We start from the raw sequence: 14,938 nt of genomic DNA, 5'->3' as shown, positions 1-14,938 counted from the left end.
TCCATTGGCCGGTTTGATTTGGGTGTTGTGTGGGCAGGAGCGTTGATGTCGTTATTTTGGGTCCTACAACATTGACCTCAAACAATTAAACTGGCACAGTATCCTGCAATCCCTTTTAAGGGACTGTTGCTTGAAATTCTAATCTTCTGAAAAGGTTGGCATGGTGGCTCAATGGTAGAGTTGCTGCCTCAGAGCACCAGAGACCCGGGTTCGATCCTGACTACGGATGCTGTCTGAATGTGTTCGGGAGTTTGTACGTTCTCCCCGTGACCTGTGTGGGTTTTCTCAGAGATCTTCAGTTTCCTCACACACTTCAAAGACGTCCAGGTTTGTAGGTTAATTGTCCCGTGTGTGTGTGTGTGTGTGTGTGTGTGTGTAGGATAACGTTAGTGTGCGGGGATCGCTGGCCGGCGTTGACTCAGTGGGCCGAAGGGCTTGTTTCCGCGCTGTATCTCTAAACTAAACTAAAGGCCGATTGATATTGTAACTGTACTAATCTTTAATTCACCCTTCCCGCAGACTGCCAGAACACGGCGCGGAGAATTTCTTGCATAATGTCCTTTTACTAGTTTGTAAAATGTAGGCATGCTTTGTGCAAACACTTACTGGTGTTAACTGTTGTAGTGTTGAAGAGACCAGTCACTAATGAAGAACTCCTCTCACCTGGAGCACCTTACTTAAAGAAAACATTGACAGTAAGTTTGCGTTCCTTGCCGCTTGAAGCAGTCGCTCCTGAGCCACCGAGGCCGTGACACAGCACAAATGGAAGCTTTGAACCGATTCAATTAAGATTCCTCCACAGGAGAGATACGCATGCCAATCACAAATTGCACAAACAAGTCGTGTGTTGGAGCCAATGTTATCCTTGGCCAGAAGTAGTTCTGTTAAACACCGGGCCTGTGTTCTGAGGAAGAACGATCTATCATAGAAACATAGAAACATAGAAAATAGGTGCAGGAGTAGAGGCCATTCGGCCCTTCGAGCCTGCACCACCATTCAATATGATCATGGCTGATCATCCAACTCAGTATCCTGTACCTGCCTTCTCTCCATACCCCCTGATCCCTTTAGCCTCAAGGGCCACATCTAACTCCCTCTTAAATATAGCCAATGAACTGTTGCCTCAACTACCTTCTGTGGCAGAGAATTCCAGAGATTCACCACTCTCTCCGTGAATGCACTCTCTCCGTGAAAAATGTTTTTCTCATCTCAGTTCTAAAAGATTTCCCCCTTATCCTTAAGTTGTGACCCCTTGTCCTGGACTTCCCCAACATCGGGAACAATCTTCCTGCATCTAGCCTGTCCAACCCCTTAAGAATTTTGTAAGTTTCTATAAGATCCCCCCTCAATCTCCTAAATTCTAGCGGGTACAAGCCGAGTCTATCCAGTCTTTCTTCTCTCCCAGTCTATCCCTCCCTTCATGCCAGGCTGTTCTTTGTTAACCATAGAACATAGTTTGAACAGTGCAGCAGAGGAAGAGGCCCTTTGGCCCACAATGTCCATGCTAAACACGATGCCAAGTTAGACACAAAATGCTGGGGTGACTCAGCGGGTCAGGCAGCATCTCTGTGAAACTGTAGGTAAAACAACACCCTAGAGGTGTTCCAGTTGCAAGGCAGAAAAGTGACTTTCTTGGATAATAGAACATCTTAATGTTATTTCCTTTTGTAAAGTTGTGGCTGGAACTTCAAGGAAGCTTTGTGGGTTAAAGTGGGTGGATCTGCCTGCCTTCTGCTGAGTGGATGGAGCAGTGAGTGTACGCTGGTCATCCTGTGTGAACTCAGCTAATATTGAGAAAGTAGATTAAATAAAAATATGAACGATATTGATAGATCGAGAATCCAAACTAACTAAACTCAGTTTTCAATGGTGCAGTATTTTAAGCTGAACTTTCAGAGTGAAATGTCTTGGACTCCACTTGCAAGAATAAATTAACTTTTAAGTAGGCAAAAGTGCTGGAGAAACTCAGCGGGTGCAGCAGCATCTATGGAGCGAAGGAAATAGGCAACGTTTCGTCCCGAAACGTTGCCTATTTCCTTCGTTCCATAGATGCTGCTGCACCCGCTGAGTTTCTCCAGCACTTTTGTCTACCTTCGATTTTCCAGCATCTGCAGTTCCTTCTTAAATAAATTAACTTTTAGTTCAGTTTACTTTAGTTCAGAGTTACAATGCAGAAACAGGCCCATTGAGTCCGCGCCAACCAGCGATCTCCTGCACACTAACGCAATCCTGCACACACTGGGGACAATTTACTGTTACACCAAGCCAATTAACCTAGACGCCCGTACGTCTGTGGTGTGTGGGAGAAACCAGAGCTCCAGGAGAAAACCCACGCAGGTCATGGGGCGAACGTGCAAACTCCGTGCCGACAGCACCCGTAGTCAGGATCGAACCCGGGTGTCTGGCGCTGTCAGGCAACAACACTACCCGCTGTGCCACCACCGTGCCGACCCACATTTGTGCATTCCTGAATGTCAGCTGAGCGACTTTCAGGCTTTTCCCGACCTTGTTGTGACCTCCCAGCTTCTGCTGTCAATGCCGAGTTTCTACTGATAACACCCCAGCTCCCAAACACACACACAATATCTCGTTACGGTTTTCTGATCTGCCCTGAGTTTGCATTCCTGCTCCACCCTTGAAGCAAACTAAGTGCCGATTGCCTTCCAGCAGCGAGTGGATATTGCTGAATCATCGGACGTCAGCAGAAAATATTGGCACGGCTCCTGCTATCCTTCAAATGACTCTCAGCGTGTGATATTTTCCATAGATTGATCGATTGAAAGATACAGCGTGGAAACGTCGACCATCAATCACACGTTCACACTAGCTAGAAACATAAACATTGAAAATAGATGAAGGAGTTACCTTCAAGCCAGCACCGCCATTCAATATGATGATGGCTGATCATCCACAATCAGTACCCCGTTCCTGCTTTCTCCCAATATCCCTTGATTCCGTTAGCCCTAAGAGCTGTATCTAACTCTCTCTTGAATACATCCAGTGAATTGGCCTCCACTGCCTTCTGTGGCAGAGGATTCTGATGTTATCCCACTTTCACATCCACTCCCTACGCACATGGGATAATTTCCAGAGGCCAATTAACCTTCAAATGTCTTTGTGATGTGGGAGGAAATACACAGGGAGAATGCGCAAACTTCCCACAAACAGCACCTGAGGTCGGGATTGAACCAGGGTCTCTGGCGCTGTGAGGCAGCGGCTCGATTGTTCCACAGCTGCTTTGCTAATGGTCGTACAACTTCAGTACAATGTCATTTATCAAAACACACTTATTTTTACAAAGTTAGAATTTTGGCATCCAGTCTTTGAAAGCACCATCAAAGAAGTTCTGGATTTTGTTTAACGATGGCTTTAATATCCATGACCCTTAAGGGGCTGTCCCACTGCGGAGACCTAATTGGCAAGTTTAGTAGAGTTCAGGAGAGTTTGAAAAAGTGTCATGTTGAAGACTTCTTTCGACCTCCCTTCGACTATATTGAAGACTATCTATGACTACCTTCGACTACCCTCGATTACCTACGACTAACATGCCGATCTACTACGACCTACTTCGACTAAACCTACAAGTTAAAAAAAACAAAACACAGATTTTTTCCATGGCGACCTTTTTTCACTCGCGGGCATTTTTCAGCATGTTGAAAAATACGCTGCGACCTAGCTGCGCGGGGACTACTCTCGAGCGTGAAGGAGAGTTACAAAGACCTCCTACGACCTCGTGTCGACCATGCTGCGAGTACGTTGAGGGCAAATTCGCAGGAACTCGCGGATAAGGTCGCCGCAGTGGGACAGGGACTTTAGGGTTTAAATCGCTGCTTGGTCATATTTATTTAACACATTATTTCAGGGCGGTACAGTGGCCCAGCGCCAGAGTTGCTGCCTCACAATGCCAGATACCTAGATTTGATCCTGAGTACGGGTGCCGTCTGTACAGAGTTTGTCCGTTCTACCTGTGACCACGTGGGTTTTCTTCAGGTGCTCCGGTTTCCTCCCACACTCCAAAGACGCACAGGTTTGTAGGTTTATTGGTTTCCGTAAATGTTTTAATTGTCCCTAGTGTTTAGGATAGCGCTAGGGTGCGGGGCGATCGCTGGTTGGTGCGAACTCAGTGGGTCGAAGGGCCTGTTTCCACGCTGGATCTCTAAAGTCTAAAGTGTACATTGAAGGGTGGACATTACAAGGTCATGCTGTTCACATGGAAGGTCCACGCTGTTATCAGGCAACTGAAACATCCTACCACAACCAGAGAGCAGTGCTGAACTACTATCTACCTCTTTGGTGACCCTCGGACTATCCTTGATCAGACTTTACTGGCTTTACCTTGCACTAAACGTTATTTGCTTATCATGTATCTATACACTGTAAAAAGGATCGATTGTAATCATGTATTGTCTTTCTCAGGCTGGTTTGCACGCAACAAAAGCTTTTCACTGTACCTCTGTACACGTGACAATTAACTAAACAAACTAACTAAAGGTAGACAGAAAATGCTGGAGAAACTCAACGGGTGAGGCAGCATCTATGGAGAGAAGGAATTGGCGATGTTTCGGGTCAAGACCCTTCTTCAGACTGATGCCTGATATTTTTGGATATAGATCATGGATATAGATTTTGGATATAGCCGGCTCGAAGGGCCTAATGGCTTACTCCTATACCAGTTTTTCTATGTTTCTAATGGCTATATTAGCGAGTTGCTTTCTCTCGCAATATCGTGGCAATGATTGAGTCGTGTGTACAGACACGAAATGCTGGAGAAACCCAGTGGAGAAAAGGAGTAGGCGACATTTTGGGTCGAGACCCTTCTTCAGGGAGGGTGTGGGGTGTGGGGAGGGGGGGGTGGGGATGTGGGGAAGGGGGTGTGGGGGAGGGGTGGGGGGACGGGGGTGTGGGGGGGTGTGTGAGGGGGTGTGTGAGCGGTGAGGGGGTGGGGGAGGGGTGGTGGGGGGGGAGGGGTGGGGGGAGGGGGGTGTGTGGGGGGGGGGAGGGGGGGGGGGGGGGGGGGCGGGAGGGGGGTGGGGGAGGGGGGGGGGGGGGGACCTTCAAAACCATAACTTTTGTACTATTTCACCAATCGGAGCAAAACTTATTTGACTTGAAGCAGAGGAGAATGGTGAGTAAGGCGGCGAAAAATCGTAGCGCTATGTGTGATTGTTTTTTCGCAAATTTAATTACAACGCAGAGCGGAAGTGGTCAAGATGAGAGTTTTAGTAAAATATAGATTTAGTTTAGTTTCTTGTCACGTGTACCGAGGTACAGTGCAAAACCTTTGTCGCCTGCTAACCAGTCAGGGGAAAGACAATACATGATTACAATCGATCCATTTACGGTGTGTAGATACGAGATAAGGGGACAACCTTTAGTGCACGGTTAAGTCAGATCAAGGGTAGTCCGTGGGTCATCAAGGAGGTAGATGGACGTTCAGTACTGCCCTCTGGTTGTGGTGGAAGTTGAGCAGCAAGGCCTTGCCCATTGGACCCAAGAGAATGCTCGCAGGATGGTACAGAAATACTCACTGTTTCTTTGTAAGATGGGGACGTGCGGATAACGCTGGGTTTTCATGGTCTGCTTGTCTTGGTTACAGATTGTGGGTGATGCAGTGGGCTGGGGGTTTGTGGTGAGAGGAGGAAGACCATGTTATGTCCAGGCCGTGGATCCAGGTGGACCTGCCGCTGCAGCGGGGATCAAGGTAATGCCTCCCTCCTTTCACACCCTCTTCTCAACTGTTTCATCAATGTCATCATGTTTTCTTATTAGCGGGAAGGCACGGTGGTGCAGCTGGTCGAGCCGCTGCTTCACGGCGCCAGAGACCCAGGGTCGACTCCAACCTTGGGTGCTGCCCGTGTGGAGTTTGCAGGTTCTCCCAGCCCCCAGCCACCACTCGGATTTGCTCTGCTGCCTCTGGTTTCCCCCACGTCCCAAAGACGGCGGGTTTGTAGGTTAATTAACCTCTGTAAATTGTCCCTGGTGTGTAGGGAGTGGATGAGAAAGTGGAATAATGCAGGACTAGTGTGGATGGGTGATTGTTGTGGACTTGGTGGGCTGAAGGGCCTGTCTGTCTCTACGTTGTATCTCTAAACTAAAACTCAAATATAAACAATTGAAATGATTTAAAAATGGAATTTAATGATTAGTAGCCCAGCCACACACAAAGTTAGAAATAATCAGTGATTATTTGACTTGTTATAATGAAAGATAGAGAGGATTATGAAAGTGAGTTGAAAATTCATGAGTTAACGTTTTGCGCTGATAATAGTTTTGAACTTATTAATGAGATGAAGGCTTTAATATTAGCTGATTTCTTTCTCCAAGTTCAAAGCTGAACAGGGATCTTATAGAAGCATATAAAATTCTTAAGGGATTGGACAGGCTAGATGCAGGAAAAATGTTCCCGAAGTTGGGGGAGTCCAGAACCAGGGGGTCACAGTTTAAGAATAAGGGGTAGGCCATTTGGGACTGAGATGAGGAAAAACGTTTTCACCCAAAGTGTTGTGAATCCGTGGAATTTTCTACCACAGAAGGCAGTGGAGGCCAATTCACTGGAAGTTTTCAAGAGAAAGTTAGATATAGCTCTTGGGGCTAAAGGAATCGAGGGGATATTGGGGAGAAAGCAGGAACGGGATACTGATTTAGGATGATCAGCCATGATTATATTGAATGGCGGTGCTGGCTCGAAGGGCCGAATGGCCTACTCCTGCACCTATTTTCTATGTCTCTAATGAAGGACAAGTAGCCTTGGATAGTTCATCGTAAAACCACACTCACGACTTGTTTACCTTGCCAAGGGCTTGGCAGGGTGGAATAATGTAATGCACTCAATTCAATATCACTGCTCCATTAGTTGCTAGGAGACGCACACACGGGAACTCTTCCGGTTTGTGTCTCCCTGTAACCGTACGCCTTCCTTGCACAGCAACTCAGGTGAGGAATGAGCAGAGCGTAGCAAATGCAAGCTCAGTCGCCTTGTTCTCTGACACCGAGTATAACTCCTCTAAAATGTGAGACTCAAAATGCTGGAGTAACTCAGCGGGACAGGCAGCATCTCTGGAGAGAAGGAATGGGTGACATTTAGAGTCGAGACCCAGTCTGAAGAAGGGTCTTGACCCAAAATGTCACCCATTCCTTCTATCCAGGGATGCTGCCTGTCCCGCTGAGTTACTCCAGCATTTTGAGTCTATCTTTGGTTTAAACCATCACCGGCAGTTCCTTCCTGCACATTCTTGACTCTTGACTCCGACCCTTCCTACACACTCCTCTAAAATGTTACTGTTTTATTATTATTTTGGAAACCTTTGGAAGTCTCGAGCCTTTTAGTTTAGTTTATTGTCACGTGTATCAACCGAGGTACAACGAAGACCCTTTGTTGCATGCTGACCAGTCAGCGGAAAGTCCATACAATCGAGCCAACCACAGTGTACAGATACAGGGTCTATCAATGAGTGCTGACACATATCTTGTACTTGACCAGTCTTCAGGTTAAACTAATGCAAGTTGTGCCAAAGGCCTTGATTCATTTACGTTTAGTTCAGTTTTGAGATACATCACGGAAACAGGCCCTTCGGCCCACCGAGTCCATGCCGGCCAGCAATCCCCGCGCACTTAGAAACATAGAAAATAGGTGCAGGAGGAGGCCATTCGGCCCTTCGAGCCAGCACCGCCATTCATTGGGATCATGGCTGATCATCCCCAATCTGTACCCCGTTCCTGCCTTCTCCCCATATCCCTTGATTCCACTAGCCCTGTAATTTCTTCCCCAGCTTTGCTCAGTATTCTTGAATACGACTGGTCATCCTTAAAGCCCCTCCTCTTGGCCTCCCTCTCATGGCCATCGGCCTGCTTTAGATCTGCCAGCGGGACATCATCTGCCTCGGGTTTTCCACTCCCCTTACTCACTTTAACCACTCCCCCCTCAACAGTACAGCACAGCCCTCTGCTCACTCTGCAACAACCCCGACGTGGTGATCAAACCCGTCGACAAGGGAGGTGCCGTGGCAGTCTGGCGCACTGAGCCTCTACTGGTTTGAGACCAGGCCCCAACTCTCAGACACCTCCCTCTCAGACACTTATCATTGGACCATGACCCCACGGATGAGCACCAGGCCCTTATCTCAAATACCAGCACTGACTTCATCGCTTCAATGTAGAGGCTGCTTATACTATCTTAAACACTCTCGGGCCAATTTACGATGATACCAAGCCAATTAACCTACAAGCCTGTACATACTTGGGATGTGGGAGGAAACCCAGGGGCAAGGGTACAAGCTCCGTACAGCCAGCACCCGTAGTCGGGATCATACTCGAATGTTTGGCGCTGTAAGGCAGCAACTCTACCACTGCGCCACTGTGCTGCCCATCTATCCAGTATTAACTAGACTGAGCCAGACAAGTAACCCCATATACAAAACTTGTTTTGATAAACTAAGTGCAGTGAAGTGTTTTTTAGAATAGTATTCTATTTTTATCTCTGTTTTTATTTGTTTATACCCTGAAAAACCTTCAGAATTATTTTTAATATATTCTAAATAATCTAAATCTTTTTGAGCTGTCTTTATTTAAAGCTTTTGTCTTTGATATTGGGGGAATTTTTGTTTGAATTGATCAATTGAAGGAGACGGTGAAGGACAGGCCCTTCAGCCCATCGAGTTGATGCTGACCATCGATCACCCGTTCACGCTAGTTCTATGTTATCCCACTTTTGCAACCACTCCCCTACACACTAGGGTACATCTTATTTGCCGAAGCCAATTAACGTACAAACCTGCACGTCTTTGTGATGTGGGAGGAAACTGGAGCACCTGAAGGAAACCCACGCGGTCACAGTGAGAACGTGCAAACTCCACAGACAGGGCTTGGATCAAACCCAGGACTCTGGCGCCATGAGGCAGCAATTCTACTACTACACCACTGTGCTTCACTGGTTTGGGCAGTTGGACATCATGCTAATGCCATCTGCCCAATGAAGATATCTACTCTCTGCATATTTCTTCATAATCTAATTCTGTGCTACATTCTGTACAATAGTTGCTTACTGCAATGGAGTTAGTATTCTTGCAACTCGTCGTGTCTTTCATGGGATGAGTTAAAAGAAAAATCAGTGATAAAAAGACTGTAGTGTTTACACATGTATTCGACATGATACTCTGTTGCTGCTTGTCGCTGATCTCCATACAACTCTTTCAAAGAAAATTTCACTTGAATCACAATCCGTCTCAACATGCACTTCTGCATTTGTCTTGTCTGGTGCTCCCTCTGCTGCCAGAGGTTTGCTATTGCAGTAAGTTCATCGCTTCAATGTAGAGGCTGTTTGCTATTCGGGCCAATTTACAGTGAGAAGAACTTTTGTCACACAGAACTGTGAAGCTCTGGAACACAGAGGGTAGTTGAGTGGTGGCTATATTTAAGAAGTTAGATCTTTGGCTAAGGGGTCAGGGGTCATGGTGAGAGACCTGTACGGGCAATTGGATGCTGCTGTCTATTGAATGGCGGTGCAGGCTCGAAGGGCCAAATGGCCTACTCCTGCACCTAATTTCTATGTTTCTATGTTTAAGTGTGTCAAACCGAGCTGAATCATGTGGTGGTGTCCAAAGATCTTTGGTGGTGTCAGTGTGAGACCTGTGGACATTGGCTGCTGTCAGAAGCACTTCACTCTATTTCCAAATGTCGCACATTTTTAGAAACAGCCAAAGAAGGATTTTGAACCTGAACTAAAAAATAAGTGGAATTTAGGGCGGTGATGGTGGGGCAGCGGTAGAGTTACTGCCTTACAGCGCTTGCAGCGTCAGAGACCAGGGTTCAATCCCGACTACCGGTGCTGTCTGTACGGAGTTTGCACATTCTCCCCGTGACCTGCGTGGGTTTTCTCCGAGATCTTTGGTTTCCTCCCACACTCCAAAGTCTTAAATTGTTTGTAGGTTTAATTGGCTTGGTGTAAATGTAAAAATTGTCCCCAGTGTGTGTAGGATAATGTTTATATGCGGGGATCGCTGGTCGGCGCGGACCCGGTGGGCCGAAGGACCTGTTTTCACACTGTAGCTCTAAACCTCTGCACCCCACCCTACCTCACCCTACTTGTCCTAGTAGTTCCACTGTTTGCTTCCTTGTTTCCCTATTGTTAGTATATCTTCCCCAGCCAACAATGGGCCATCATGGACTCCACAAGGGGTGGGGAACCTTTTCGTGTTGGAATGCCACATTGAGTTAGCTGTAATCTAACAAGGCCGCATCCAAGAAACTTCAATTAGATTTACTTCAAAATGTACATTATTTTGTAAAAATCTAACTACTATGTACTAACTTCAAGAAAATGAAAAAAAATTTGTTAATTCTAAAGCTAATTAACCTTTTAATGACTTTGTGGTGACTGCTTTTTGTGGGAAAGCATTTGAATATTTGGTTGCAACATGGAGGTACGCAGTTTCAGCTGATCTTCTAGATGGGGATCCGTCATTTGTGATCATAAGGGCGTCTTGATTTGGGTTAGGGAGGAGAATGTAGATTGGCAGCAATAAGTGGTTGAAAAGCAAGAAAGCATTTTCCGTGCATGTCAAAGTTAACGTACATTCTCGAGTCGCATTAGAACTAAATCTTGAGCATAAGTAAGTAAGTAAGTAAGTTAGTTTATTGGCCAAGTATTCACATACAAGGAATTTGCCTTGGTGCTCCGCCCACAAGTGACAAGACATACAGTGACAGTTACAAATGCCTCAGAAAACACTAAACATTAATAATAATAAAACATTTATAATAATTCATATAATTTATATATAATTCATAATAATAATAAAACATTATTTTAACGGGTGTTAAAATAGCCCTCATGACTTACTAATGTTTTAATTGGGGCCGTGAGTCAGGAAGGATTATATTGTTGAATCTTCTTTGACTCTTTGGTATTTTAAATACTTTCATTTTAAGATAAAAATAAAAATAATAAAAGAACAAAAACATATTAATAAAAATAAAAGGATTTGTTCTACAAAATTTGGATTTATTCAAAAAGCCGCACTTAATGACCTAGAAGGCCGCAGGTTCCCCACCCCTGGACTCCACCCTTCCGGAGATCCTCTGCTACCGGCCCTGTTTGTCCTGGCCCTCTCTATCTTTCAGTCTGAAGAAGGGTTGTGACCTGAAACGTCACCTGTTCTTTTTCTCCAGAGATGCTGCCTGACCCGCTGAGCTACTCCAGCATTTTGTGTCCATCTCCGATAGAAACCAGCATCTGTGTTTCCTTCCTACCCAAATAATACATTCAAAGACATATAACTAAATTGTAAATTAAAATACAGTAAAACTATGTATTTTGACCAATTTCAATTAACCACCTAATATAATTGGCAACCGAACTCAGATGGACTTGGGCCTATTAGTTTAGTTTAGTTTATTGTCACATATAACAGTGAAAAGTTTTTTCATTGCGTGCTACCCAGTCAGACAGGTAAGACTATACATGATTACAATAGAGTTGTCCACAGTGTACAGATACAGGATGAAGGGAATAATGTTTAGTGCAAGGTAAAGTCCGATTAAAGATAGTCCAAGGGTCTCTAACGAGGTAGATGGTAGCTCAGGACCGCTCTCTAGTTGGTGATAGGATGGTTTAGTTGCCTGATAACAGCTGGGAAGAAACTGTCCCTGAATCTGGAGGTGTCCTTTTTCACACTTCTGTACTTCTTGCCTGATGGGAGAGGGGAATAGAGGGAGTGGCCAGGGTGCGACCCGTCCTTGATTACGCTGCTGGCCTTGCCGCGGCAGCGTGAGGTGCAGATGTAGTCGATGGAAGGGAGGTAGGTTTGCGCGATGGTCCGGGCTGCGTCCACGATTCTTGCGGTCCTGCACGGAGCCGTTCCCAAACCATGCTGTGATGCAGCCCGATAAACAATGCTTTCTGCGGTGCATCTGTAGAAGCTGGTGAGAGTTGTTGGAGACATGCCAAGCTTCCTAATGCCCCTGTCCCACTTAGGAAACCTGAACGGTAAGACCTTCCACTACCTGCAACCTCCGACAACCACCTGCAACCTCTGGCAACCACCTTCAACTAGCATCGCAACTGGGCTTCGACTAAAAAATTACCGATTTTTAAAACGGCAACCTATTTTTAGTCGCAGCCGGTTTTGAATTTTTTGAAATAATCGCCGGAACATAGAAGAAGCGGAAACTACTTTCGACCACTAGGGAGACTGACAAAAAACCTCTGGGAACCGCACGGAAACCTTGGGTGGGGCGCAAAGTCTCCAGAGATCTCCGTTCAGGTTTCCTAAGTGGGACAGGGGCATAAGCCTCCTAAGGAAGTAGAGGCGACGGTGTGCTTTTGTGGCCATTGCTTCGACATGGCAAGTACCAGGACAGGTTGCTGGTGATATTTACTGCTAGAAATGTGAGGTGCAAGGTGTCATACAGTGTGCATATTGCATTAATTTGTGCATACTTAAAAAAAATATTTTCCATCCCACACCAGGTCCGACAGTTTGTTGTTTCCGTGAACAGTACACAAGTGATGCAATCGGACTATAAAGCCGTCAGCAACATAATAATGACAGGACCACGGACACTGGTGATGGAGGTGATGGAGATGATTGAGTGATGAACATAACACGTGGCTAATCAAAACGCTGCCTGATTCCTTTAGTAAATCTCAGAAATCAAAGCTGTATCAAATACCATAAGCCTGGAAATCGGTCCTGAAGATCTCACCAACCAAAACATAGCCATCATTTCCTTTAAATGCCATTCATTTTGCACTGCGTTCACTGACTGTCATTTCTATGTAGATATTCCATTGCTGGAAAACATTTTCCTGTGTTGATTTTTTTCTTAGAGGTATATAATTATGTCGTTTGGCCCTCATGATTAAGACATGTGTATTATATTGACAGCTGCTGTTATTCCATGTTGCCAACTTTGTTTAAAATTAGTTGCATCCTGAACAACCAGATTTGTACATTTTGCAGATTCATTTAAGCATCTCTGTATAAACTCAGTTATTTTGTTGGCATCCACTATAACCTTTGTTGGAATGTGACATTTGATAAAATGCTAATAATCCCTAACCCTTCCCTCCCCCCCCCTCCCCTCCTCCTCCCCTTTCCATCCTCTCCCTCCCCCCTCCCCCCCCCCTTCCCCCCACCATCTCACCCCCTCCCCCCCCCCCTCCCCCCCCCCCCCTCCCCCCTCTCCCCTCCCCCCCCACACCCATCCCACCCTACCCCTCCTTTCCCTCCTACCCCCTCTCCTACCCCACCCTCCCCCTTCCCCCCCCCTCCCCTCCCTCTCCTCCTTCCCCCCCACCCCCCCTCCATCTCCAATACAAGGAAGTTGGGTCTAAGCCAATTCGGAAACACTAGGGTCACAATGCCCCACTCAAACGGAAAATTGGAAAATTGGCTCTGCTCCAAGTTTTCAAGTCACCGCAGAAAACAATCCATGCTTATTTGAACACGGAGGGGGTTAGGATTTAGTTTTAACTAGTTTCTTTCAAAATTCAACAGAATTTCTTTCTGGACCTTCCACAACATTATACCGCGCCAACGCGCCTTACGTCCCAACCCTACGACTCTGAACAAGTAGGGTGCATCAGCCTGCGGAAGGGACTTGACCTGAAATGTCAGGTAACCATGTTCTCTGGAGAACATCATGTGTAGGAAGGAACTGCAGATGCTGGATTAAACCGAAGATAGACACAGAAAAGCTGGAGTAACTCAGCGGGACGGGCAACATCTCTGGAGAGAAGGAATGGGTGATGCCAAAAGGGTCGAGGAGAGGGGTCTTGACCCGAAAAGTCACCCATTCCTTCTCTCCAGAGATGCTGCCAGTCCTGCTGAGTTACCCCAGCTTTTTGTGCCTATCTCTGGAGGACATAGTTCATCTCTGTCCTTTGTCCAACCTTCTGCCAATCAGAAACCCCCTCAGCATCCACCTATCACTCAGTGTCCACCTGTCAGGCCATGTCCTGCCCCCTCCTCTCTTCCAGCTTTCTCTGCCTCTCCTCCCCACTGCATTCAATGTGAAGAAGGGTACCGAGCCTTAACGGCATCTTTTCATGTTCTCCAGGGCTGCTGCCTGAGCCACTGAGTTACTCCAGCACTTTGTGTCTTTTCTTAGGAAATCAGCATCTGCAGTTTCTTGCGTTTTCAAGGAAACGGAGTTCCTCGCCTTTGTTTTAAAAATCTTGCTGTTGGTATCGTGCCTCTTTGTTTCCTAATTTACAATATAATACAACTAGGCTGAGATGGTTGTACATTTTCAATGTAGTCTTGAAAGGAACCTTTACATGAATGAGGAGGCTTTGGAGAGGGTGCAGAATAGACCTTTACTAGAACACTGCCTGAATTAGAGTGTATCAGCTCCTGTATAAGGAGAGGTTGGGTAGACGTGGATTGTTTGTGCTGGGACGTCAGAGGTTTAGTTTAGTTTAGGTAAACTAAAAATGCTGGAGAAACTCAGCGGGTGAGGCAGCATCTATGGAGCGAAGGAAATAGGCAACGTTTCGGGTCGAGACCCTTCTTCAGACTTAGTTTAGTTTTAGTTTAGTTTTAGTTTAGTTTAGAGATACAGCGCGGAAACTGGCCCTCTGGGTCCGCGCCGACCAGCGTTCCCTGCACACTAACACCATCCTACACACACGGGCCAATTTTTACATTTACATCAAGCCAATTAACCCACAAACCTATACGTCTTTGGAATGTGGGAGGAAACCGGAGATCTCGGAATAAACCAACGCAGGTCACGGGGAGAACGAACAAACTCCGTACAGACAGCACCCGTAGTCAGGATCGAACCCAGGTCTCCGGCGCTGCATTCGATGTAAGGCAGCAACTGTATCGCTGCGCCACCGTGACTGAGGGGAAACTGGATGAAAGTATATCAAATTATGAGGCACCGATAGGGTGTGCAGTTAGAACCTTTTTCCCAGGGTGGAAATATCAAAGAG

The 14,938-nt window shown here is 46.3% G+C and overlaps 1 protein-coding gene across 3 annotated transcripts in view; it reads left to right on the top strand.

Moving 5' to 3' along the window:
- LOC129707502 (DEP domain-containing mTOR-interacting protein-like) overlaps positions 1 to 13,002 on the top strand; it is a 42,870-nt gene extending 29,868 nt beyond the window's left edge. For all 3 annotated transcript variants that reach the window (XM_055652594.1, XM_055652593.1, XM_055652592.1), the window contains 3 exons: positions 625 to 695; positions 5,597 to 5,701; positions 12,467 to 13,002. In XM_055652594.1, coding sequence (XP_055508569.1) covers positions 625 to 695; positions 5,597 to 5,701; positions 12,467 to 12,592 — 302 coding nt within the window. In that variant the 3' untranslated portion in view covers positions 12,593 to 13,002. The remainder of the gene's footprint in view (positions 1 to 624; positions 696 to 5,596; positions 5,702 to 12,466) is intronic.
- Positions 13,003 to 14,938: the final 1,936 nt, after the last annotated feature.

The sequence above is a fragment of the Leucoraja erinacea genome, chromosome 21 (genome assembly GCF_028641065.1).
Source record: "Leucoraja erinacea ecotype New England chromosome 21, Leri_hhj_1, whole genome shotgun sequence".
Taxonomy (NCBI): domain Eukaryota; kingdom Metazoa; phylum Chordata; class Chondrichthyes; order Rajiformes; family Rajidae; genus Leucoraja; species Leucoraja erinaceus.
Note: the sequence above shows the minus strand (reverse complement) of the source record. Positions and strands in the feature narration are given on the sequence as shown.